The sequence below is a fragment of the Festucalex cinctus genome, chromosome 6, assembly GCF_051991245.1.
Source record: "Festucalex cinctus isolate MCC-2025b chromosome 6, RoL_Fcin_1.0, whole genome shotgun sequence".
Classification (NCBI taxonomy): Eukaryota; Metazoa; Chordata; class Actinopteri; order Syngnathiformes; family Syngnathidae; genus Festucalex; species Festucalex cinctus.
Window position 1 is genome coordinate 29,716,571 of NC_135416.1, and position 27,500 is coordinate 29,744,070.

A 27,500-nucleotide genomic window follows, 5' to 3' on the forward strand; every position below is an offset into this window, starting at 1 on the left:
TCTAATCTTGCGACATCCGTACGGCCGCCGTACGGCAACTGCATGGTATCCATTCCGCAGTTGGTGTGAATTGGGCGTAATCGTCTTGCACTTGGTGAAGTACCGACCTACTCATAGACGGTCGGACACCCGTCCCCATCGACCCATTACTATAACGCATCAGTCATATACATTATTTAGAATAGTCATTGATTTTTATCGTTATTCGTCCCATACTATCCTAGGCTGTGCTCGCTCAGTTCATCTTGAATGTCCGTGTGTAGATTGTGGCAAGTCCCAGTCATTTGGAACTGGTAAATCTGTCCCCAGACGCCACCAGCAGGCCCACCCCGCCAGGCGAGCAGCCAAGACAAGCGCATTTCTTCTTTCACCAGTAGTGTCTTCGCTGACCTCGGATCAGCTTTCACACATGTTGTGGCTTCCAGAAGAGTAGATCGGCCCGCATTCAGCCCACTGCTTTCAAGCAGTTTTAGCTTCGATTCTGGTCACCACCGTTGCCAGCACCTCGTAGTTTTTGATGACTCCTGAGCGCTGCCCAGCCTCGCTCACCCAGCAGAGCGGCCCACGCCATCCGCACTCCAGGAACCAGACCACCAACCCCCATTTTGCGTATTGACAGCAGATTCATTGTAGCCACAATACAGCCTTATCATGTAGCCTTGACTGTTACAACAAATGTCCAAACGGAATTCGAGCCAGACAATATTTAGATTCAAATGGGAACAGCAATACATGTTATCAATGCAGGTGTATAAACAAGAGTTAGCCTTGGAATGTACAGCAAGTAATCATATACAACGCCAGTTTTGGGTAATTAATGATGTAAGTTACTGTTGTTGAAGTCTCTCAAGCTCCGCCAATTCTCAAACTGTTTTCACAATTCGTGTGTTTTGTTGACCAGAGTTATCTTTAGTTTGAATGAAAATTCGGCAATCTTTTGTCCACGTGCTTTCGATAAGTCCATTCTTTCTCATTTGTCGTGCCTTTTTGGCGACGTCAGCATTTCGTTTGGTAAGATTTTCGTTGATGTAGACATGTTTACCACGAAGCTTGTGACGGTCTCTCAGAAGAGCAATCTTTTTCTTTCTGTCAACAAACCTGATCAGAACTGCCGGTGGTCATGTCCCTCCAGTTGGGAGCGAAAAGCACATCTGAATGTGCGCAGGATCAACAGTTAATTCCAAATCTCTGAGACTTGCGGAGACCGGTCTTTTAAAGCTACCGCCCCTTGACTCTCGAATGAGCTTTCACTAGACTTGTATTTTGTTTTTATGCTCCATGTTATGTGTTCAAATATCATGTTTTTTTTTTTGTTTTTTTTTTGCGAGGGACCAAAGATTTTTGTATCTTCTCTGTCACCTCAGGGTCTGCGCAAAACAGAAAGTGGTTGAAATATGCTCATCTCAAAATGTGCTTGTGTGTGTTTGTGTGGGTGTGTGTGCGTGTGTATGCATGCGTGGGGGTGGGTGTGTGTCTGTGGGTGTGTGTGCGCGCACATGCCAGTCTTTGAACCAGGTGGTGCTCTGGGATAAGATTGTCCTCCGAGGTGAAAACAACAAACTGAACCTCAGAGAGACAAAATCCAAATACTTCTTCTTTGATGATGGAAACGGTCTCAGGTAAGACATACATGTGGCTGGATTTTTGCTGAAAGTAGATTTAGACCAGTTCTTCTCAAATAGTGGGGCAGGGCTATGGAGCCACAACACTGCCAATAAGATTTGGCATGAAAAAAAAAATTGTCATTGTGGAAAAAGCTGCATTGGCATTGAAACAAGTATTGGAATTGTGAAACAAGAATTGGCATTGTAAAAGGTTGTGTTGAAAAATAAAACACAAACACTGAAAAAACACTACTTTCTTTTACCATATTTTTGTATTATGATGTCTTCTTCTATGCCAATCTGCAGATTTTTTTTTACGCTTTCTCTTTTTTTTTCCGAGTTTCATGGTTTTTCAGTTTCAACTCGCTGGGTTCTCTCTTTTTCAGTTTCAACCTATTGGCAGTGTTTTAACATAGAGGGGCGGGTGCGAGGTTTGGGGCGGGGCTTTGACCAGGAGAACGCCTTCCGGCTTTTCCGGAGAGGAGAGAGGAGAGAGGAGAGCGCGCCCTCTGTCGGCTAAAGGCAATACCTGAGTTCCCTGTGGCATATCGTCACAGACTCGTGGATGCAAAAGTTGACCAGGAACTCCTAAACCGCCTGTAAGTCTGTGTTTTTTCTACATATAACCTTGTGGCATTAGTGTTAGTGTTTCTGTAGTAAACCACTTAGCATGCTAGCTAAATATGTATAATATATGACACAGAGAATTCAGGTGTTGTGTTAAGCCGACAGAGGGCGCGCTCTCCTCTCCGGAAAAGCTGGAAGGCGTTCTCCTGGTCAAAGCCCCGCCCAAACCCCGCACCCGGCCCTCCACGTTAAAACACTGTGTCAACTTCCGCTTACCCGCAGGACTTAAATCGGGAAATATGTCCTGATCGACTCTCCAATTAAAGGGTTAGAAATTCCCCTTTTTCCTCACCAGCTCTAAGGCGTCAGCGTGAGGAGACGGGAATTAAATAAGCCGATATATCAAAGTGGATTCACCTAGGTTTATTCACTGTCATCTTATCATGAGGCCAATCCGTTTTCATACACCTATCAATCCTGAGTGAGTAACCACACACACAGAGCCCAGGAATGCTAGCATGTACACCTCACTTCATTGGCAGCTCCACTTCTCTGAGTTGTTTGCATTTGTTATTGACCTAGTAATTTAATAATCCTTGTTAGGATCATACGGATTTGTTACATATCAAGCAGGAGTATTTGACTTATATTAATACAGATGGAAGCATTGGTTAGAGGTTATTCAAATGCACTTACCTTCCACCAAACGTCCTTTACTGTTGTCCGTCTTGGAAAAAATAATGAGGTGGACTTATAAAATGTCCGGAATAAATAAAATAAAATCAAAAAAATAATGAGGGCTCATCAAACGTCCCAAATAAAATCATAAACAAACATTAAGGTCTTATAAAACGACCAACGAATAAAAATAAAATCATAAACAAATGTAAAGGTCTTATAAAACGACCAAAAAATAAAAATAAAATCATAAACAAATGTGAAGGTCTTATAGAACGACCAAAATAAAAATAAAATCATAAACAAATAAAAAGGTCTTATAGAACGACCTCAAATAAATAAAATAAAATCATAAACAAATGAGGTCTTATAGAACGACCTCGGACTTATTAAAACGTCCGAAAATAAATATAATAAAATCAAAACAATATGAGACAAGATAGTAGAATGATTAATACGAACCTTGTCTTTTAAATAATTTTATTGACGATAATAAGACAACCAATATAAATCAAAAATCACATTTAATGATAAAACTTTAAATCAATCAAAATAAAATAAAATAAAATAAAACAGGAGATTAAAAATAGTATAACCTTTTACAATAAGCTTTACAAGATTGATCATTCCTCGGAAAAGCTTAAGACCTGATCGACAATAAGATGTTTTTGGCTGAAAATAATTTTAAAGATATGAGAGTGTATTAAATGGCCCCCACCCTAACACGCGATTAGTCATTCATATCTTCCTATTATACATCATTATTGCTAAAAGATTTGTACATTACCAATCATTGAAAAAAAGATTCCAGTCACAGCTTAATCCCAGTCCTTCGTAAAAATCCAAAGTCCAGGCAGGCAGTTATATTCCATCTTCGAACATACACTCTGTCCAGATACATCGCAGGGTGAAAAGGGCGTAGCTCAGAGTTGGTGACGGCTTTTTATACTCTTGGGCCACACCACTGACTCCTTCCGGTGAATGTCCCTCCGCGCACCTTCTCATATCAAAGCGCACTTGCTGGGACTCATTTCCAGTAATCTTCCACAGACGAGCCATGAAGCTGAGTCATGAGGTCATACATTCCTTACAAATGTGTCATGGATACACAGCGTTGCATGATGAGTCATGCATAAAAATATGTCAAGGTCTTCAGCTCTATTCGACAAATGATTAACGTTAAAATCAATAAAATCATATATATATTAATTAAGCAAGCATGAATAACATATATATACATGACATGTTAAATCCCAAATTCTCTCAGCGTGAACTTAACAGGTTAATTCTAATCTCTGTTACATCTTGTATATATCTTTGTTAAATCAAACAATACATACAGATAATCTTTTCAATGCAGTTACAGCAATATTATCAGCGATAAAAGACAGTATCGCTTGTAAATAAAATAAAAGAAAAGAAAAAGAAAGACAGCAAAACTTCATAGTTGGCTTTCAATGTGCTACAAACATTGATCCAAAAATCAGGTTAACAATTATCGAATATAGATTGTGTTGTGTATTATTACTTAATTCAGGATAATCATTTATTTATATTTAATTTATATCTTATATAAAATTATCCGGGCAATGCTGAGTGGGTGGCTTAGTTGTACAGGTTTGGCGGCATCTGGTGGTTACTTTGAGGAACTACACCCAGAGGCCAAAGAATATTTATCAGTCCTGTAGACACCTATTGGTCTCTAACTAAGAATTGAGTCTAGCCCATTAATTTGCTATCTCATTTTACATGATATGACGTTTCATCTGACCCTGCTCAATCTACTCAATTCAACACCCCCTCCTAGAGATCAATGGTGTCCAAACTGATCAACCTCAAAAGCCCCCATCCAACCCGTCACCTGCATGCAACCCCCTTGTGTCCTCCGGCAACGGAGACACCGGGGATTCAGAAGGCAAGGAGTCGGACGGAGGATCAGTAAGAGGAGACCACAGGCCCAGTTCACCTATCATCAGGGAGGGAGATGACCCCGTTCCACCCCCATCCTCGCCTTGCACACCCTCCAGGTCATCAGTGGTCGATGTAACCGTGGGGGAGGGTGATCTCAACAGTGGCACAACCTTACCAACTGGAACATCCTGTCGGGCGGCTCTGGGTTCCCCAGGCTCGTCAACCCGGTCCAGGAAGGGCGAGGAGGGCGTTACAGGCTCGTAGGGCCACTCATCCTGATTGGATCCGACCTGTCTCAAAGGAGTGGCGGCTACACAGAAGCCAGCCAATGTGTTGAATGTCAAGCGCCGAGCACCGTCAGGCAGGCGCCATATCATGCGCATTAAAGGGAAAGTTCTCCCGATAAATTCACCCTCAACGTTAAAATAATAACGTATCTCTTTCAAGCGACTTTGAACCAAACCTTCCAACTTACTTGAGCCCGCGAGGTCAGCAAAGCCAGGCCATATCCAGGAACCACACTGGATATCAATAAAAAAATCACTGACGAAATTTAGAAAAAGCCCGTCTGGTATGAGCCACATTTCTCTACCCTCATCCACTGCGGGCAAAGGATAGCAGCAGTGTCCATAGAAAGCGTCCCCCACCACCCAAGCGGACGTGAGGAGATCACTTCCACAGAAGACACACTGCGGCTGATCCTGGTTATCCTGTTAAACACACATCCAAAATTCGACAATTCTTAGACCCGAGGGAAACCTAAAATATTGCGGCTCCCAATATATACATTCTAATCTTAGTCTAAGTTTCCATCCGCATCTACTCCATCAATGCGGAACACCTCTACTACGGGAGAGCGAGAGTGTGGTCGCTCTTCCGAGTAGCGGAACCTCTTGGCGGGAGAGTAAAATAAAAAAAAAAAAAAAAAAATACATAGATAAAAACCCAAATTACTAAAACCAAGTGGTCGACCAGACATAACCAAAGGAGAATTAAAATTATTCCCCACACTATTAATTTAGTTGTTCGCTATATCCGACACAACAATAAAAAAGCCATATTATAAAAATTATCCAATATTCCACTTCATTACTCACGTTTTGAAGGGCGCCTGGTCTTCCAATAATACCTTTACCCAAAGCATTACAAGCCATGGTTAGTTGTTGGTTACTGTTCCGCCAAAAGATTTCAGTGAGAAGTGAGGAAGTCAGGGCTAGGGCGTCTTATCTATAATTGGATCGATCCCGCCCTTTTCTGAAGCCCATCCCCACTTCTCAATAATTTCCCCTTAGTCGGCCCCCCCATTTTTTCTGCAGCTCGTTGGCCAATAACTGAGCTTTAACCTTATTTGGTGAGGTTTTCCCTTTATAATTTCGGTGGGTAGATAATGCCAAAATCCCTCTTTTGATAACTGCAACAGCTATAACTGCTGACAGAACAATTCCTGACACTAGCAGGAACCATAGTCCTACATCATATAATAAACCATACAGCCCTGTACTTATCCCAATAATCGCCATCCCTGCTACATCTTCTACAACTTCCCCGGCTGTAGTGGCCACAGTTTTTACTACACCTTTTATTGCCAATCCTATTCTCTCATACCAAATACATACATGTTCCCCCTTATGATCATATTCGTCACTGTGTCCACAATGCAGCCATCTTTCAGCAGGTTCGTGGCATGTGCCAGGGCCATAAATTTTATTAAATCCCAGCCAATCAAACCCTGTAACTATATCCCCTTTACAAAGGGTCTTCCTAAATGCGTGACCTTCTAAGATCTGCATAATAGAGTCAGGAGGCTTGGGGATCATTCTTAATCCTACCATTTTGGATAAGTCATGATCTTTGTCCCATCGCGTACAATATTCTCTACCTGCAGCTTGACTCCGGATCCATTGATTACTATTATCCTTGATCCATACTTCCCCCTCATAGTTGGCATAATTTTCATCGCGATAACGTACATTACAAAAATTCTGAAATCGGGAGACTTTATAACAGGGTATACGTGCTAATACAATTGTGCATTCATTAAAATTTTTCACGGACTCTCCCCCCTTACACAACATTTCCCATGGTCTTGGATTAGCATATAAGGCTGGTCTTTCAATGTCAGGCCAAATATCGTTCTCTTTAGAATACACCGTCGCCATATATTGATATTTAATCCAATAATTCTCCGACTCTCCTAAGCAAGGTATCACATCCTGAACCATCTCATCTTTATTGAGCCCCCACCACGTCTTACTCTCATCTCTCGTGTGTCCTTCTTTCCATGCTTGTAGCACTCCTTTAATCGTTAGGTTTGTGTTCAACCCTGTACAGTTATATATCCAATGAGTCAAAGGTGGTGTTCCTATCTCCACCAAGGGGCATCGTGGTGAAATTCCACTTATCCACTCCTTCCTATGCAATCTGTTATACATTCTCAATGCTACACATTGGTCAATTTTATCAAAATCCCCTTTTGGGACATTATATAAATCATCCGGTGTAGGAATACGTTGAGCCCACATCCGTGCCCATACTACTTTTAACACATTTATTCCCAAAGTTTTATTAAAGGTTGATTTCAATATATATGTATCTCTTTTCCATATCCATGGAAAGGAATCATTTAGCCATACTTCATGTTTCACTTCTATTTTCTCTTGATCTAATGCATTTCCGGCATATAATCTAATAAAGTGACTCAGGATTAACCTTACATCACGCCTAAGCCCTATATCGGAGGGTGTAATTATATTACCCTCATCTGCATAACAAAACATATGATAGGGCTCAAAACAATATTTCATCATATTCCAATCACAATGGCTATTATTATACGACTGGGCCTTTTCTAACATTAACTTGCATCCTGGCCGTCGCGTTATTACTAATTTTTTCTGTGATATTGGTACAGGCTTTTTAAATTTTGCAAACCGACGTAATTTAAGAAATTTAGGTGACCTACCTGATGATGGAGTAGGAGTACCTGGCAAGTAATCTGTGGTCCCGTTGGTCCCTGGCTCCTCGCACCGAAAGGTTATACAGTTCCAACATCGTTCCCATGCCGGGCGAAATTCGGTACAGGTGTCATTCCGTGGGGCCGCCGGGTAGGTAAAGTCAGAGGCGTCATGGCCTGTCTTCAGCCAGTATCCACCTGTTGCATCTGGCAGTCTTGCACAATATTCGTTGAAGTACCAAGCAGGTTCTTCCTTCCCGATCTGGACCCAGTTCTTTCTGATGATTCTTTGTTCTTGCTTCTCCAGACATAACAAGGTAATATTGACTGTAAAGTCGCTTGTTGTGTTATCAACTCGTAAAATCACTGGATGTGCACACTTGCTTTTTGATTTCGCAGGATATATAATACTTCTTCTCAAGACCTCTAGGGTTTCATTATAATATGTGCTGTTAAAGGTGCGAAGATAGGAATTTAGGGTTGCAATCCTCTCCCTTCTCCATCCTATCCCACAGGGTTTTTCCTCCCCGGCACCGCAGGCTCCCTTCTTCCTTCTCCATTCTTCACAAACATGCTTCACTTCCACCTTCCAACACGTCTGATTGGTTATTTTAGTGGTGCCATGCCGTATTTCTACCAGGTCGAGGGGATTAATAGGGGCTGTTCTAGCGATGCTAGATTTTTGTCTCATCAAATAATATGTCAAAAATATTGCCATAAAACAAAGTTTGATAGTTATCAAAACCTTTCCATACCTCCAATTTTGTCGCTGGCGGTTAATAGCTTTAGGTTGTTCATCAACTGTGTCCGGTGGGTCTTCTAGCTTAGTACTAGAGCTTAGCTCTAGTATTACTAGCTTGCTACAACCTTGCTCTTCCTCCATCTCGTAGCTCCGTTTCATGCTTTCTTCTTTTGGTCTTGTCCTTTAAGGACTGTTGCGTTTTAACATCTCATTAGCTCCTCCTCCTTTTCTTGGGGGTTGGCCTTCCTTACCCAGTTATCTTTTCTATATACAAAAATTTATTTTCTTTTAAATAGGAGGATTTTTCCAATTTATTGATAATCAATTTTCCTAGCTTTTTTGATCTTTTGACTACTTATCTTCATCATGTCTGGCCCTTCCCTCCATTCCGCCTTTGACCTCGCAGCTGGAGTTTCCAATACTTTACCCATCTCCATCTGTTCCTCCTGGGGAAAAACGGAATGAGGGGCCTTTCTACACTTTCTCACCAATTCCTTCCATCTAGGTGATTTATACTGACATGGATTTGCCTCGTTAAAACTAGGACATCCACGTAGCGACCAATGTCTTTTGTGGTCGCCGACTACATGTCCTTCACCGGTACAACCCGGGTATGGACATCCTTGCCACCATTTTTCCTTTGGGCGACCTCTAAGGTCAGATTTTCCCCTGACATGGGTCACTCGTTCTTGCCCGAGCCTTCCCTCACTTAATGAACTCGCATTAAGTTTTTCTAGCTTTTCTGTGGCCACCTGAGCTAATGCCATCATCTTCTCATTACCACTAGGCCTTATTTTTTCACCCTTTTCATCTCTATAGGTTCTACCACTATACATTCTTATCTGTGCACTACTATGGCACTCCCTATAAAAAGTACATTTGGGGTGAAGCCGCTTGGCCTCCTCCTCCGTACTCATTGACACTTCCATTCCCAATGAGTATATACCCTCATAAGGTTTCATGGCCATCATTATTTTTACTTTTATCCAGTATCCTGTGTCAGACCTCGTATCTTGTTGAGGCGACACCACTGGACTCACCCTTACTACTGCTGTTTTAGCCTTATATTCCATTTTATCCAATGTAGCGTACATTAACACATTACTACTACACATACTACTAATATTTATTACCCTTTCTTGTGGGACGTCAGGTAATGTTTCCATCGGAATATCCCCTCGGGCTAACACACCATTGATTACTGTGGCCCAGGGTACCCCTGGTTCAACTACACACTTAGGTTCAATATATATTAGAGTTGGCGTCGCCTCCGAGCCAACAATAAGCGGAGCCGGGCGATACTCACCTCCTTCCGGCGGCCAGTTGTTATAAAGCAGCGCCTGAAATCTCAAGTCGCACGTCCTCTCGTTTATCTCCATAGGCCAATAGGTCAGCAAATCGGAACTCAGCGACTTTATCGGGGTTTCCGCTCTAGTTAGCTGCCACCCTTCGGCTTCCCCAGCTCTTATCAGTGAACCTCTTTCCATTCTCATCCAACAATGTTGACAATACAATACCTTCTCTCCATCCCACATACATTTACAATACTGTGCATCTGTATTCTCTTGCGGGGCTAAATCCCACTGAACATGCACTTTTATTCTAGGTAGGCTCTTTATTCTACAATACCCACATACCTGTATTTCAAATATCTTAGCCGTGCCTACCTCGCTCAAATCCGGCTTAAGCTCGTCCAACCAGCCTTCGTCGGATATCTGTTCCACATTCCACTGGCTCCTCAACTCCTCGCTTCCACTACAAATTATGCAGGTCAAGATAGCCGGTTGCCAACTAAAATCTTCTACTCTATTAACAATATATCCTCTTATTGCATTTATCCAAAGATTAAATGCCCTACCAACCATTACTTCCTTTTCAGTCCTCCGCACGATGACAGCTCCTTTCACCATAACGAGCTTGACAAAGGCGGGAGTGGCTGCTTCCATTTTTTAATTATTTGTCTTTCTCCTTAGCTTTAGGCTGAATTAACTGGCATTGGTTTTAGCTGCTCTACCCCTTGGAGTCCCTTCTTTTTTAATCGCACTGTATTTCTGTCTAAAACTTCTTCAATGACGTCAGATTGGTCATACTTTGCTTTTACTGCCTGGCTATCAGATGGACCATGAGATTTTATCCACACTCTCTGTCCTACCTGAAATGGGCACTTTCCTTTCTGAGTGTTTTCTGTACTTTGCATTCGTCCTACCTCAGGAGCGACAAAGGGGCGCTGGTTTAACGCCTCTGAAGGGGAAGGTCTATCTGCTCTGCTCCTCCCATTCAAGTCCTTGACCAACTCCACCAATTTTTCACTCCATTCTTTTCCATTAGCATTTTTCCCGAGCCAACTTTTAACTAGGCCAATGGTTCGTTCAGCCACGCCATTAGCTTGAGGGGTGTAAGGCGGAGAGTAAGTCCTTATTATTCCCCACTTTTGACACCACCTGTCTATTGTAGCGTTTTTGAAATGAGTTCCATTGTCAGTTCTTAACTCTCTCGGTATGCCTAACCACATACAACCCTTTTCCAATGTTTTTAGTACGCTATTAGCATTCGCATTACGTACCGCTTTTAATCCAAAATGTCCTGACATCGAATCTACAAGCACAACAAGATACTTCTCACCTTTAGTGCCGTTTACTCCCATGGGGCCTGCTACGTCCATGCAAACTGATGCCCATGGAACAGTGCTTTTAATCGTCAATCCGTCCACTCGTTGCCCTCGGCGTCCTGCATTATACTTATTACACAACTCGCAATTTCGTATAACTGAACGGATTTTCTTTTCTGGGATCCAAAGTTCCAGTTTCTCCAGCTCTCTCTTTGTGGGCAAGGCACCTCCATGGCCTAGCGCTTCATGTACGGCCTTAGTCACCTCACACACAAACTCATCTGGGACCACTTTTCCTCCTTTGGGGGTATTGTCCCATTTTTCTGCTCCTACAATTACCAATCTTCTCTCTTGGACGTATTTATCTATTTCATCATTTCCTCTCCAGTGAGCCCCCTCCTTGACGTGGGCTTTCTGGTGAACAACATCGATAGTCATATTTAACCTTAACTCGGCTATTTTCTTCCATAACTCAGCATGAGCAATTTCTTTACTCCTCGCTCCTTCAAACCCATTTTCTTCCCAAATGGATAAGTCCTCTTTGAGCGCCTGGGCGCAATAGTGACTATCGGTTATAAGTCTTACTCGACTCACGTGTAATCTTATGGCCTCCAACAATCCTTCTAACACCGCTGTAGCCTCTCCTGCTTGGGCACTGCCAGGAGTCTGACCTTTCCTGCGGCATATCTCTTTACCATTGTGTTTCAGGATGAAGCCCCAGTGGGCATACTGGTCTTCACCCTTTTTGGATCCATCTGTATAAAGAATCCATTCATATGGTCTCTCCTCACTATTTACAGTTTTCGCCTGTTTTTTAGATATGGATTTTGCTGGTCCTATCTCTAAGTCAGGGTCAAGCAGGATATCTTCCCACCTCCCCCATCTCACATTCGTCGCTTTAGTACTTTCTAGTGTGTCTTTACGCAGGTATCGATGTACTTGACTCTGCGTAACAACTTTTATGCCTTGTCCCTGGGCTAGGTCTTTTAATGTTCCCCAATATTTAGCAAGAACCGCTAATTCTCTCTCCTCCTGGGGAAACTTTTTCTCAACATTATTTATAGTATAAGTCCATAGTGTCACTAAGCCGGCACCTTCATTACTAACACTTACCATTGCATTATCTTCATCACATTGTATCTCGGCTACCAACCTGACTTCCAAGCTTCTCGGTTCGAGGCGTATAGCATTTTTTACTGCGTTTTTAAGCCCTTCTAAATTCTCTTGGTCTTTAGCTGACCAAGGCCAATCTTTTATTTTATTTTCATTAGGATTCTTACGCAATCGGGCATAAAGGGGTCTCGCAAATTTCTGATAATACGGAACATGATCTCGAACATAATTACACAGTCCTAATATTTTCTGTAGCTCGTTCTCGGACGTTGGAGGCAAAATCTGTTCTATTTTCTCTCGATACGCTTGCGACAGCCCCAAGTCTTCAGACACTTGGAATCCCAAGTAATCTACCTTTAACCTGGCCAGCTGACACTTCTTAAGATTTAGTTTTAATCCTGCCTCCGTCACTCGTTCGATTACGGCCTGCAGAATCTCCAAATGTTCCTCCTCCGTGTCACTAGCGATGAACACATCATCGATGTAAACTGTGACTGGGAGACCTTCCAAAATATGCAAGACAGCTGATTGAAATACATTCGGGGAGTTCTTATATCCTTGCGGCAACCTCTGCCAAACGTATGCTTTTCCTTTATGCGTAAACGCTGTTTTCCCTTGTGATGCTTTGGCAATTCTCAGGGAAAAGAATGCATTTGCAAGGTCAATACATGATTTATACTTCTTTACTCTTAATGTTTTTAAAGACGCCTGGGGGTTTATGAGGCTCGCTCGGTTAGCCACCGTTCGGCGGTTTAGAGCTTTAAAGTTAATGACTGGCCTCCATCCCCCTCCTACGGCTTTAGGTTTTTTAACAGCTTGAATTGGGCTATTGGTAATAGGGTTTAGTTCTTCACGAATAATGCCAAGTGCTAATAATTCTTTTACAATTACCTCCATTTCGGCCACTGCTCCGGGGTTGAGGGGATATTGCCTCACTGGCGGATGTACCCCCCCAATTATAATATGCACATAATTTGCGCCTAAATCACCGCAATCATTCTTAACTCATTCACTGCCTTGGACGAGTAGGTTCGTTAAAGTGAAAAATAGCGCCCCCTGCCTTCGACGAGTTAATTCGTCAATCCCTTTTTTTAATGGCAAACTGTGGATAAAGGTCTGGGGCATCCGATGTGTGATTTTCAAGGTTGTAGCCTATTTACTTCCACCACTAGATGGCAGCACTGCCTTGGGAGTGAGCTTATCCATCGTGACGCACCAACGGAAGTTGAGGAGTAGTTGAGGAGCGGAGCAGAGCGGAGCATATTAGCATAGCAGAGCATATTAGAATAGCAAATCCAGCATTATGTCTACTTTTAGACAGCTTACACTGGAGGAGAATTTGTTGAAACCAAAGTCCAGCCAGAAACGTGGAGGATCGTCATCTTTGGACGAAAATGACGATCAAAGAAGGGAAAAGATGACGTTGAGGAGCAAGGTACCACGTGTGCAAACGGAGCCGCATGTTAGTCAGCCCGTGAGCTCACAATGCAGTCAGGAGGAATCTGTTGCTGCATCCATCGATTCCACTGAATGGACGGACACGTCATGCGACTCATCGGATGAGTATCTGCCCACAAAAACCCCTGAATGGAGCGAAGACTCGGACACATCGCAGAGTAGCGATGACGGTGAGAGCTAACTCGCTAACTTTGCCTTTACTCGCGATCTCCTCGTCTTTCCGTTATATGCACTTCATTTATTACACTGTTGCCACAGTTGCCATTACTAACAGCTGTACAGATGATGCATTTTATTGCTGTGGACGTAAATGTGTTGTGATAATGAGCTAACTTGCGCGATCGTCAAATCCTGTACGAGTTGTGGTTTTCTGTCGATGTGGGTGGGGATAAAAATGTGATACGGAGTACAGCATTGATGCTAGAAGGACTAGTTAGTCTTATTTATTGTTCTTCTTTCAGTGATCGACATCTGTGCATGTATATAAAAAGCTAGACGAAGTCAAGCAATGAGGAGAAAATGACTAGTGTAAATCTAAGTGTATGAAAGGGCAGGAAAATGTTTAGCAAAGGTAAAGAGGAAAAAAAATCCAGGCAGCAGTAAAAATCATATGCTGCTATTATTTACAGAGGGGCCATCCACCAGTCGGGTCTCACAGATTGGCAGAGCAAAGAGAGGTAAAAAAAAATAAATAAAAAAATCCGCAAAAAAATATAGCAATAAAACAAAAAGTAATCTTTTGATTCTATGTTTCACAGCAGGTACATCCAGAAAAACTGCGGCTGCTTTGGGTGGTGCTAAAAGAGGTAAAAACGTTTTTAGTACAAATCACACCACATCAATAAATAAAAAATTCATGGTATTTATTTTTCTGTAATTTACAGTTGGATCATTGAACCGAAGTGAGGATCAATCCTGGAAGCAGACACACTGGAGGCCAAAAAGGATTCGCTTCACCGCTAAGCCCGGACCCCAGGGCTCTGCTGCGGAGCTGGAGTCAGACCTGCCGGTCGATTTTCTCGAGCTTTTCATCACCAATGAGCTGCTGCAGCATATTGTTGATGAGACAAATGCCAACGCGCTTGATTGGTTGCAGGAAAACCCCTGTGGACTTCCATACAGTAGAAGTCACGACTGGAGGCCACTTACTGTAGAAGAACTCAAAACCTTCCTTGGCCTAAGTTTCATTACAGGGTTCATCAAGAAACCTGTCTTGGAAGACTACTGGAGTGTAGAGGAATTTGAGAGCACACCTTTTTTTGGACAAACAATGTCCAGAAATAGATATCAAATTATTTGGAGGTATTTGCACTTCAATGGCACTGCACATGATTCATCGGACAAAATGCACAAGGTCCGCCCAGTCCTGGACTATGTAGTGGCCAAATTCAAAGATCTGTACACTCCAAAAAAAAACATTTGTATAGATGAGGGCATGATGATGTGGCGTGGTCGGCTCTCCTTCAAAGTGTACAACCCCCAAAAACCCATCAAATATGGGATTAAATCATATATTCTTTGTGATTCTGAGACTGGCTACTGCTTCAACTTGATGCCATACATTGGTGTATCCCATACCCTGCCTGACATTGTTTTTACACTACTTGACCGCCTCACAGGTCAGGGATATACCCTGTTTATGGACAATTTCTATAACTCTATTGGCCTCTGTGAGCGTCTTCTTTCAGCAAAGACGAATGTGTGTGGGACACTCCGAAAGAACCGTGGGGAGCCTCAGCTCATAAGAGAGGCAAACAAGACAAGCTTGGGGGCAAATGGCAAGCTTGTCTGTCACAATGAGAAGGTGATGGTTGTTGCATGGCAGGACAAGCGGACTGTCAAGATGGTGACAACCTGCCATAAAGACAGAACGCATCCTGTCGAAGTGTGGCAGAAGGGGAACAAGGAGAAAGTCACCATTCTCAAACCGGAATGTGTTGTGGAGTACAATGGTTCAATGAATGGGGTGGACAAACTAGACCAAAACATTGTTTATTACCCCTTCCTCAGGCGCTCTGTCAATTGGTCAATGAAGTTTGTCACTTATCTTTTTCAATTGTGCATGTTCAATGCACATGTTCTATACAGGGTCAAAAACCCACAGAAGCCTGCAACCTTACTTGCGTTTATAAAAAAGGTTGTTGTTTCATGGACCGTGAAAAAGCAAGTTGGACAGGGTGATGAGCAAGCTGTGGGGAATCAAACAAGGGCCCCATACATGAAAGACCCGGAGAGCAGGCTTGATGGGCAAATGGGCAGACATCGGCTGGAGAAGTTGGTGCCCACCAGCAAGAAGTTGGTGCCAACAAGAAGGTGTCGGGTGTGCCAACGAAAAGGCCTAAGGAGGGAGACCACCATGTGGTGTGCAGCTTGCCATGTACCCTTGCACCCAGGAAGCTGCTTCACATCATACCACACCAAAAAACAATACACATCATAGGGGCGATACACATTCTCTCACATGCACACGCACACATGCACCCACACACACTTGTAAATAGTTGAAAGTTCATACAAGCAGTGCACACCCACATACTCGTGCATATGCACAAAACATGTATATAGTTCAAAATGAATTTATTTTTTTGTTGTTGTAAATATTGTAAATAGTTGTATTGTTGTATGTAGTTCAAAATTTTTCCCACTTGTATATGTAGTTCAAAATGTTTTTGTTTTGCTTCATCTAAATTGTCAATAGTTATCAATAAATTTACCATCAAAATACATTTTTCTGTGTTTTCTATGTTGTTGTAACGAAGGAAAGGACTGTTCAGATGTTTGAGATGCCACAAAAGCAGAGAGTATTGGCATCAAAGTCAAAATTTAACTCAAAAGGAACCTTTTCACAAAAAGCTGTTTTTCTCCGTTTTCTAGTCAAAAACAGAAAAATTGGTTAAACTTAGTGTTGTTCTAATGCGAATAACTAGAGAAGGGAGAATGTTAGAAACTTACTTTTTTTTTTAAATGAAAGAAGAGGGTTTAACCTTTCATTTGGTGGGTTCCATGTATATATACCTATAGAACAAAATATTCTGTGGGTCTTCAAAAATGAGTCAAAATCCTCAAAAATGGCTGGCAAGCTGAAGCTCGCTTTTCTGAAAATGGCTGGCAGTGAATGAGTTAAAATGTGCGATGGCGGCTTTGTCTAGAATTTCACCTAATTTCTTTTTCCCTTCCAGTGTTAATACACTGTCTTGGATTTGTTGGGCTTTTACGGCAGGTACATCTACTGATTTATACCATTCTTGGTCGGGTATTATTTTTGTAGGGCCTACTTTCACTAATTTCGGTTTTAGTTTTTCCCATCTCTTTTTCGCAGCTTGCCTTTTATTTTTAGGTATCTTCATTTCTTCTGCATCTTTTAATGTCAACAAATTGTATGGTCCTAACACCCACACAATTCCCTTCCAAATCCCTACCGTCATTTTGGCAATCGAGCCATCAGCTACCATTACTTTTAGGTGTCCGATTCGTTTTAAGGCTCTACGGGTCATGGACACCTCGGCCCCTGTGTCTACTAAATAGGGCACTCCCTCTACCTTAGCATAAAGGTTATCCCCTATTCTGTAAACCCCTACTAGGGTGACCCGTGCCTTTGTTTCCATTATTTCCCAGGCCCCCCGGAGGCTGCAGCCTTGCGAGCCTCGAGGAAGGCCTTCCTTTCTTCTGGGTTCAGTTTGTCAAATTCTTCTTTGGGCATATATGCTGGACCTGGTCTTCGCACTGCTGGCTGCTGTCTTGGTTGGGGCCTCGTCTGCTGTCCTGGCTGGGTGGCCTGTCTCTGATTCCAGTTCGTTCTCTGCTGCTGAGGTCTCACGTAGGGGACAGTCTGAACTGGTTGCTGAGCTCCCTGCTGGACCTGCTGTTCGCTCCCTCGGGTGCGACTAGCGACTGGTCCGGTTCTCCTTTTCTCAGCGTTGTGCTTAGTTAGGCGATCCCACTTCTTAACGGAGGCTTCAATTTTCAGCGTCGTGCTATTTGGGGCCATTTTCACAAAGACAGCTTCGTTCCCTCTGTCCTTGACAATCATCCGCAGCACTTTGATATACCTATTTGGAGATATAACTTCCTTAATTTTGTGCCACACATTTAGCAGTGAAACGTCCCTTTTGAGTTGCTCTTTAGCCCTGCTAATATGGGCATCTTCATCCTCATCTTCGCCGTCCACCCATCTTTCGTAGACCTGTTGTGGTGTTTCGTTTGGTCCGACAGGGCTAGCGATGATGTACTGAAGCCATAGTTTCTTAGCACCATCTCCTCCTGGGGCGTCTCTAATCATAGGCCATGTCTCAACTAAATACTCTTTAGCTGTCTCTAGCCTACCTTTTTGGCGAACCAACTCCTTCAGGGTCTTAAATTGTTGCACATCCCCCTCCATGTCATGTGGTTGGGGCACTGGGTTTGGTACTATTGTAGTTGATCCCAGCTGTGTCACATATTGGGACTGTTGGTTCAAAGAGGTTCTTGGGGCGGCTGGTACCGTTACAGTAACCGCTGCTCCATCGTTATCAGAACCTGAATTTAGGTCATCGTCGGCTCTCAGCTCACATTTTGCTTTATTATTTATTGCTTTTTTAAGCCTTCTCAACATAAAATCATGTGCCACCGCCACGTAGCCATCCCTGAAATTCTTAGTCAGGTCTTGGTGAATTAATAATGTGGTATATGGCGGAGCCTGTAAAATGTTAATAGCCTCGCGATAAATTATTCGCATAGTTAGAGGCATTTTACTATCTAGCTTATTGAGCCAGGCAGGTGGATAGGGGCGATCTACTTGCCCTGCCTCGGGTATGTAAGCTCTTCGCCCATCCTTTGTCTCGATCCATCCCAGGTTAAGATCTCTAGCTACCCTTGCTGAGGATTGGTACACGTCCAACGTAGGTTGAGGATTTTTCTTTCTTTTACTAACTGGTCTTGTCACTATTTTCGGGTTCTGGCCGGGGTTGCCCGGGTCATCTTCTGATGAGGTTGAGTCTTGGTCTTCGTCAGCGGGGTTAGCGCCAGTCGCGGTCGACACAGGAGCTTGCTCTTCATCGTCCTCCTCTTCGCTCCCATCTCCTGGCATCAAACACTGCGGCAGGGGCACCGTCTTCATGGGGGGTTGTCCCGAAAAGGGATGCCGTGCTGTTCCAGGGGTAGACGTGACGGGGCTAAAGGTCACCGCTCCCCTTGGGGCCTTGTTTTTTCCCTTTGGGGTTTGTCTGCTCGGTCCCTCTTGCTCTTCGTCCTCCACCTCCCGGGCAGCTTCTGACTTCCTTCCACTTACCGGGAGAGGCACGGGAGATGTTTTAACTGGGGATGAAGACTGGGGTGAGTCCCTGGGTTCTCCGTTTATTGATTGCTGGGGCTGGCGTCGTTCACGATGCATCTGTCTAGTACGGGTTAAAATCTCGTCTGTCACTGATTTAACTCGTTCCTCTCTCTGCTTTTTTGATATTACTATCACAAATTCTACTCCCGATGGTGTTGTTACAGGAGTCTTAGCTCTTAGAGTGAACGCTGCTACTGCTATGGACTCAGCCTGTTGCCACTGCATCTTTCCAGTTTTAATCCAATTTACAGCCATCACTATTCTCTCCGCTCCTTCTCCTAACGCTTTGTCGACCCCCCTCTCCAATGCTTTTGCCATCTCGTCCGCATATTGTGACTGATCGATATTGGGGTTCCACTCTGTCCCTGGCACGTGTATTATCATGCCGTAGGGAGTGTTCCCGCCACTAGTTTTTGCCGCTATTATTGGCCGCTGATTATCTTTTTGTAGTTCTTTTTTAACCTCTAATTCATATTCTTGTCCCGCTTCCTGCCTTAAAATGTTTCCAAGCGCTTTACTATGCGGTTTTAGTGATCTATCTGTTATTATCACTATAGCATCCCCCCGTATTTGCCAGGGGCTTCCCACATAGTGGCACAATATTACACCATTCCCGATTGAAACCTTTTTTGTTTCCTCCGGCAGCCCACCCAGGGGCGTCGTTCTTATCAGGGGAGTCATTTTCACACTTTTTCCTGGGCTTTCATTTTCTGATGCTCCTGCATCCTCCTCATGGACACATGAGCCCATATCAACAAAGCCCTCTTCACCAACGGCCTCAGCTGGCCTTTTCCGCATTTTTTGTAACTCTTTCTGCTTTTGATCAAATCCCGACTGCTCCCAGAGGTTGAAGCTTAATTCTTCAGCCCCCTTGGGATTTGCTAATTCCACCCTTATCTGCATTTTCTCAGCGAGGGATTTAATCGTAGAGTCCCACTGGACTCCGGTGCTAGTTACTTCCACTACGTTATACACATCCAACAACACAGTCCACCAGTGGACCCAAAGGCCCACCGTCCCAGAGGTGCATCCCTCTTGGGGGTGGTTTACCACTACTGTTGCTATGCCCATTATTTCGGGAAATTCACTCACAAACACTCCTGTTTCCTTCACCGACCTTTCCACCTCAGCTGCGAGGTCGGTAGGACGGATTGAAGGGTTATTTACTTCCAGGTGCCTTCTTGCTCCTGGTGGCCATCGATCTACACCTTCGCCCAGTAGCATAACCACTACTGGTATATCTGGTTGTTCTAGAGGATGGGGTGCAGGCATTAACCCTGCTACCCCCTCTGTGGGCCTGGGGGGCTTTCCCCTCCCATTTCTCCCTATTATTCTTTCCATTACTTCACTAGCGTGTTCTATAGCCCGCTTTGCTTTCTTATTGTAGGAGTGGAGCTATCTATTTCCGAAGCCTTCCCCGCGCGCTTTGGGTTCAGGGACGTACTTTAGCTCCTGGTTACTCAGCTCCGTACCTGTGTACGTTGCCTCTACTGCTATCGGGACTACCGCCTTCGGGTTTCCTACCTTTACTCGTCGGCGGATGTCCTCTCTCAAACAGTGGGGTGTGTTGTCCTTTCGGGTCGGTTGTAATCCTTCCCGCTTCTCTTCTCCGGGATCTGGATGTCTTCTTGTTCCAATGGACACGTCTGCTAAGAACCGAAAAAGGCTGCCTCCACTAGAACATTAGTCTAGTGGAAACACCTACCTTCTCTCCTTGGTTTCTCGACGACCTTCTTCTTGTGCCAATGGACACTCCTGTCAGGAACCGAAAAAGGCTGCTTCCACTAGAACATTAGTCTAGTGGAAACCCCTACCTTTTCTCCTAGGTTCTCAACGACTTTCTTCTTGTGCCAATGGACACTCCTGTCGGGGAACCGAAAAAAGGCTGCCTCCACTAGAACATTAGTCTAGTGGAAACACCTACCTTTCCTCCTAGGTTCTCGACGACTTTCTTCTTGTGCCAATGGACACTCCTGTCGGGGAACCGAAAAAAGGCTGCCTCTCTCCAAGCAGCCTCTCAACATCAACTCTAACTGTTCAAGCCCTCCTTCTTTTTGTGGACTGGCCTGAACCACCCCTTGACTCAGCCCCTCCCTCAGGAAAGCGCGGCGCAGCGCGCTCTGCCAAGTACACTATCAGTACCTTCACAGCTGACCAGAGCAGCAGGTCGCTGTTAAAGCCCATTCACTTTGAATGGCCTTCTCACACTCAAACTCTTTTAGAGTGCAAGTCTACTGGGGGAGCCAGTCACCGTTTCTTTAACACAAAATAGTACAATCAACTTCAACTCAAAAATCACACTAGATTTTCACAATTAAAGAAGCTCTTTTCCATGAAACACTATTCATCAAAGAGACTATTTTGTGTTAGCTCAGGGTCGTATGACATGACAATTTATCAGCGAGTTCGCTATCAGCTCCAAGCACTGTGCCCTCCGCTCAGAGCCGCGCTCACTCGGGTTCCGGTTTTGGGCCTCGATCGATCCCGATTTTGACAAAAATGAGTCAATCGAGCCCCACGTCTGGGCGCCACATGTCAACTTCCGCTTACCCGCAGGACTTAAATCGGGAAATATGTCCTGATCGACTCTCCAATTAAAGGGTTAGAAATTCCCCTTTTTCCTCACCAGCTCTAAGGCGTCAGCGTGAGGAGACGGGAATTAAATAAGCCGATATATCAAAGTGGATTCACCTAGGTTTATTCACTGTCATCTTATCATGAGGCCAATCCGTTTTCATACACCTATCAATCCTGAGTGAGTAACCACACACACAGAGCCCAGGAATGCTAGCATGTACACCTCACTTCATTGGCAGCTCCACTTCTCTGAGTTGTTTGCATTTGTTATTGACCTAGTAATTTAATAATCCTTGTTAGGATCATACGGATTTGTTACATATCAAGCAGGAGTATTTGACTTATATTAATACAGATGGAAGCATTGGTTAGAGGTTATTCAAATGCACTTACCTTCCTCCAAACGTCCTTTACTGTTGTCCGTCTTGGAAAAAATAATGAGGTGGACTTATAAAATGTCCGGAATAAATAAAATAAAATCAAAAAAATAATGAGGGCTCATCAAACGTCCCAAATAAAATCATAAACAAACATTAAGGTCTTGTAAAACGACCAACGAATAAAAATAAAATCATAAACAAATGTAAAGGTCTTATAAAACGACCAAAAAATAAAAATAAAATCATAAACAAATGTGAAGGTCTTATAGAACGACCAAAATAAAAATAAAATCATAAACAAATAAAAAGGTCTTATAGAACGACCTCAAATAAATAAAATAAAATCATAAACAAATGAGGTCTTATAGAACGACCTCGGACTTATTAAAACGTCCGAAAATAAATATAATAAAATCAAAACAATATGAGACAAGATAGTAGAATGATTAATACGAACCTTGTCTTTTAAATAATTTTATTGACGATAATAAGACAACCAATATAAATCAAAAATCACATTTAATGATAAAACTTTAAATCAATCAAAATAAAATAAAATAAAATAAAATAAAATAAAACAGGAGATTAAAAATAGTATAACCTTTTACAATAAGCTTTACAAGATTGATCATTCCTCTGAAAAGCTTAAGACCTGATCGACAATAAGATGTTTTTGGCTGAAAATAATTTTAAAGATATGAGAGTGTATTAAATGGCCCCCACCCTAACACGCGATTAGTCATTCATATCTTCCTATTATACATCATTATTGCTAAAAGATTTGTACATTACCAATCATTGAAAAAAAGATTCCAGTCACAGCTTAATCCCAGTCCTTCGTAAAAATCCAAAGTCCAGGCAGGCAGTTATATTCCATCTTCGAACATACACTCTGTCCAGATACATCGCAGGGTGAAAAGGGCGTAGCTCAGAGTTGGTGACGGCTTTTTATACTCTTGGGCCACACCACTGACTCCTTCCGGTGAATGTCCCTCCGCGCACCTTCTCATATCAAAGCGCACTTGCTGGGACTCATTTCCAGTAATCTTCCACAGACGAGCCATGAAGCTGAGTCATGAGGTCATACATTCCTTACAAATGTGTCATGGATACACAGCGTTGCATGATGAGTCATGCATAAAAATATGTCAAGGTCTTCAGCTCTATTCGACAAATGATGAACGTTAAAATCAATAAAATCATATATATATTAATTAAGCAAGCATGAATAACATATATATACATGACATGTTAAATCCCAAATTCTCTCAGCGTGAACTTAACAGGTTAATTCTAATCTCTGTTACATCTTGTATATATCTTTGTTAAATCAAACAATACATACAGATAATCTTTTCAATGCAGTTACAGCAATATTATCAGCGATAAAAGACAGTATCGCTTGTAAATAAAATAAAATAAAAGAAAAAGAAAGACAGCAAAACTTCATAGTTGGCTTTCAATGTGCTACAAACATTGATCCAAAAATCAGGTTAACAATTATCGAATATAGATTGTGTTGTGTATTATTACTTAATTCAGGATAATCATTTATTTATATTTAATTTATATCTTATATAAAATTATCCGGGCAATGCTGAGTGGGTGGCTTAGTTGTACAGGTTTGGCGGCATCTGGTGGTTACTTTGAGGAACTACACCCAGAGGCCAAAGAATATTTATCAGTCCTGTAGACACCTATTGGTCTCTAACTAAGAATTGAGTCTAGCCCATTAATTTGCTATCTCATTTTACATGATATGACGTTTCATCTGACCCTGCTCAATCTACTCAATTCAACAACTGCCAATAAGTTGAAACTGAAAAAAGAGAAGTGCAACTGAAAAACCGTGAAACGAGAGAGAGAGAGAGAGAGAGAGAGAGAGAGAGAGAGAGAATGCATAAAAAAAATCTGAAGATTGGCATTGAAAAATACATCATAATACAAAAAATACATGGTTGAAGAAAAGTGTTTTTTCAATGTTTGTATTTTATTTTTCAATACAACCTTTTCCAATGCCAATTCTTGTTTTCCAATGCCAATACTTGTTTCAATGCCAATGCAGCTTTTTCCACAATGACATTTTTTTTTTTTTTTTCCAATACCAAATCTTATTGGCAGTGTCGTGGCTCCATACGGGGCTCCCTGTGGTAGTGCTGTGCAAATCCGGGGGGCATATTTGTGACCTCAGGCATGCCGTACTAGAATGTGTAATTGCATATTCACTGTAGTATGTGGTAGTGGCGCTCTCGTTGTCACAGGGTGTACAATGAGTATTAGCTCCTTTGCAGAGATGGACTTACAAGAATTTAATGAACAAACTAGGAAAATTTCCACGGAAATTTTGTATGTGACTGCTGACTCTTACAAGGTGGAAAGCCACATGCACTGAACAGTTTGACAAATGTTGGTGTACTTTACTTCTCAATCTGTGTCTGCAGGAATAGTATCCAGGACAATTTGTACATAACTGCTTAAAAAAGAACAAATGCAGTTAATAGATATGTAATTATGTGGCTTCCATTATGTCTTGATTGACATTTTAGTCATATCAAACGGGAATCGGGTTAATTTCTTGCTAAATGTTTTATTAGCTTACAGTGTAAGCCAATAAGAAAAATTTAAAATAAAAATATACTGTATCATGGACCAAATATGGTATGAATGCACAGTGTTTAATTTTGACATTGCATATTAAAAGACATGTTGGTGCTGATCAATATTGCAGTAATGTTACTCGAAAGTAGATGTAAGTGGCTCTTCCATGTCACTGAGCTACACCACCCCTATACACCATCACAGGCTTTGATCAACTTGAACTACATGAACTTAGAGCTGAACAATTGAAAGTTTGAACAGTGTGAATCAGTGAATAAATAAAGAAATTAGGGCAGAAAAACAAAAATGGGGTAAGGTTTGAAGAATCAAGTAGCGAATGAACTTGAATCATCCCTAAAGTGAAATTAATGAGTTGAATGTTTTGAATGTCACGTTGAAATGGTGTAAATTAGTAGATTGGAAATTAGCTTAGCATGGGCATTATCTTTGCAGTATTTTAGAATTAGCTTAGCATGTTAAGCTAACTTAACATTAGCATGCTAAGCTAGCATTAGCATGCTAACTTAGCATTACCACGCGAAGCTAACATAACATTAGCATGCTAACTTAGCATTATCATTAGCATGCTAACTTAGCATTAGCATGTTAAGCTAGCATTAGCATGTTAAGCTAGCTCTAGCATTAGCATGAAAACTTAGAATTAATATTAGCATGCTAACTTAGCATTAACATGCAAACTTAACATTAGCATGCTAATTTAGCAGTAGCATGCTAACTTAGCATTAGATGGCCGCCACCCCCTTTGAGAATCCTGGGCATACCTAATCATTTTTCCATATTAGTAGTAGCATCGGCGTCGCCAGACATATTTCACTGGGGCACGTGCCCCAGTATTGATCTGCAGTGCCCCGGTAAAAATTTCACACAAAAAAATAAAATAAAATAAATAAATAAATAAATAAATACAATCACTTCAGAGTTTTAAGTCTCCATAGCATAGACTACAGCGCACATACTATTTAGTATATAATTCATTGCTACTGTATGTATTCACGCCACATAAACAATGTGCACATGGCTAATTAATATGGTAATTTATTCACGTCAAGAGGAGAGAGAGCGAGCGAAAGAGAGGGAGGGGCTGGCGATGAGAATTACTGCATTTGTTAACGTTAGCCAACAACAACTTGTTAAATATATTTTTATTTTTATTTGACTCGACCTGTAACTCCTAGATGGATAAGTTTTTCGGCCGCAGCAGGGAAAAAGCAGCGAGGAATGTGAGAGGTAAGGTAACGTGAAGTCCTGGCTTGCTAGGTAACATGAGTCTGTCCTAAGTTAATGCTAAGTTAGTTAACGTTGTTCCTTGTATCAAAACAACCATATTAATTTCCAGTGAGTTTCATCAGCACATGAAACATAATGTTGGTTATTGTCTGCTGGTTCTGCTCTGGACCTCTGCATCAATGATGATTTTGAGGCTTGGCGTGAAAGCAAGATTGACTACTTGCTTTTGACATTTTGACTTGCATTATCAATGTTTTTATTGAAATTACATATTTTCTACCACCTCGATCATAACGCCACCCCGAAAGTATATTAAATAGCTAATTTAGGACTCAAAGAAACCACAAGTTAATTACGCCGTCATTGTTGATACAGTACAAGTCTCTGGTATTCGTGGCTAGCAGCTCGCTGTTAGCGTTAGCATTGGGTGCCTCAACCTCGCTGGCATAGTGACAGCTGTTCCTTGTCTCGCTTGCTTTTCATATTGTTTTCAATATTGTGGACCTAGGCTACTTTGTAATACACTCTCCCTATTTAAACGAAGGGATTGTGCCTTAAATTGCACTTAGATGTATTTTTCATTATTAAAAATAAATGAATAGAACTTTGCCTTCATTTATAATTATTTTATGAAACAATAGCTTAAAAAAAACAAAAACAAAAAAAAAACAATACAAAACTAGAGCTGCGAGCAGCTATAAAGGGCCCTCGCAGCCTGGGCCACGTTGGGGTACTTGCACGTTGGGGTACTGGCACGTTGGGGTACTGGCACATTGGAAGCAGAATTTCTTTGAAAACGGAATGATAAACCTATGCATGTGGATTTTTTTTTTTTTTCTCACCAGGTGTGATGAGTGTGACAAGCTCAATGGGTTTTGGTGAACGTTAAGATCTGCAAAAGTCAGCATCCTTTTTTATTTTTAGGCAATAAGTTGCCCTGATTGGTTTTTTTGAAAAATATCTATACCCATCATCGCTCGTACTCATTGCACAATGTTGCTTTTATTGTCCATAGAGGCTATCAAAATTAAATCAAACTAAATAAAAAAAGTATGCATGTTTGGATAGGTTTGATTCTAGTGAACATTTTGAGTGGTGGAAACTAAAAGAATATTCATAAATGACTTAGTTATCACACTTAGAATGAATTTACAATTTTTGTAAAAATACCGTAAGTGGGGTATTTTTTTTTCACGCCTCAAGGGCTAGGTGGCGCTGCATATATAACTGAATATTGTCATAGAGATACCTTCAGGCCTTGACTATAAACATACATGTCAAGTTTGGGATTTTTTGGAGCATGTACCGGGGAGTTATTAAGCATATCCTTTTTCATTGCGAAACACAAATTTTAATTAATGCCCCGCCCTCATCATATAGTATTCCGAAAAGTCAAGATATTTTGCCCAGTTGTTGTCTCAGGTCTTGAGATGATACATGCCGAGTTTGAAGTCAATGGGATTAAAACTGTTTGCAAAGGGGGGAAAAGTATGACCACAGTGAATGTGCAAAAATGGGCCAAAATTGGACATTCAAATCGATCGTTTGCGGAGAATAAATAATAATAATAATAATAATAATTTTTACAAAAACAATAGGGACCTCGCAGCAGTCGCTGCTCGGGCCCTAATAACTAGAGCTGCGAGCAGCTATAAAGGGCCCTCGCAGCCCGGGCCACATTAGGGTATTTGCACGTTGGGGTACTTGCACGTTGGGGTACTCGCACATTGGGGTACTGGCACATTCGGAGCA

The 27,500-nt window shown here is 42.1% G+C and overlaps 1 protein-coding gene across 1 annotated transcript in view; it reads left to right on the top strand.

The window, feature by feature from the left end:
• Positions 1-27,500, top strand: part of spcs3 (signal peptidase complex subunit 3) — a 144,860-nt gene that overhangs the window by 47,336 nt on the left and 70,024 nt on the right. The window contains exon 4 of the mRNA XM_077525056.1: positions 1,504-1,619. Within this exon, the coding sequence (XP_077381182.1) occupies positions 1,504-1,619 (116 nt within the window). The remainder of the gene's footprint in view (positions 1-1,503; positions 1,620-27,500) is intronic.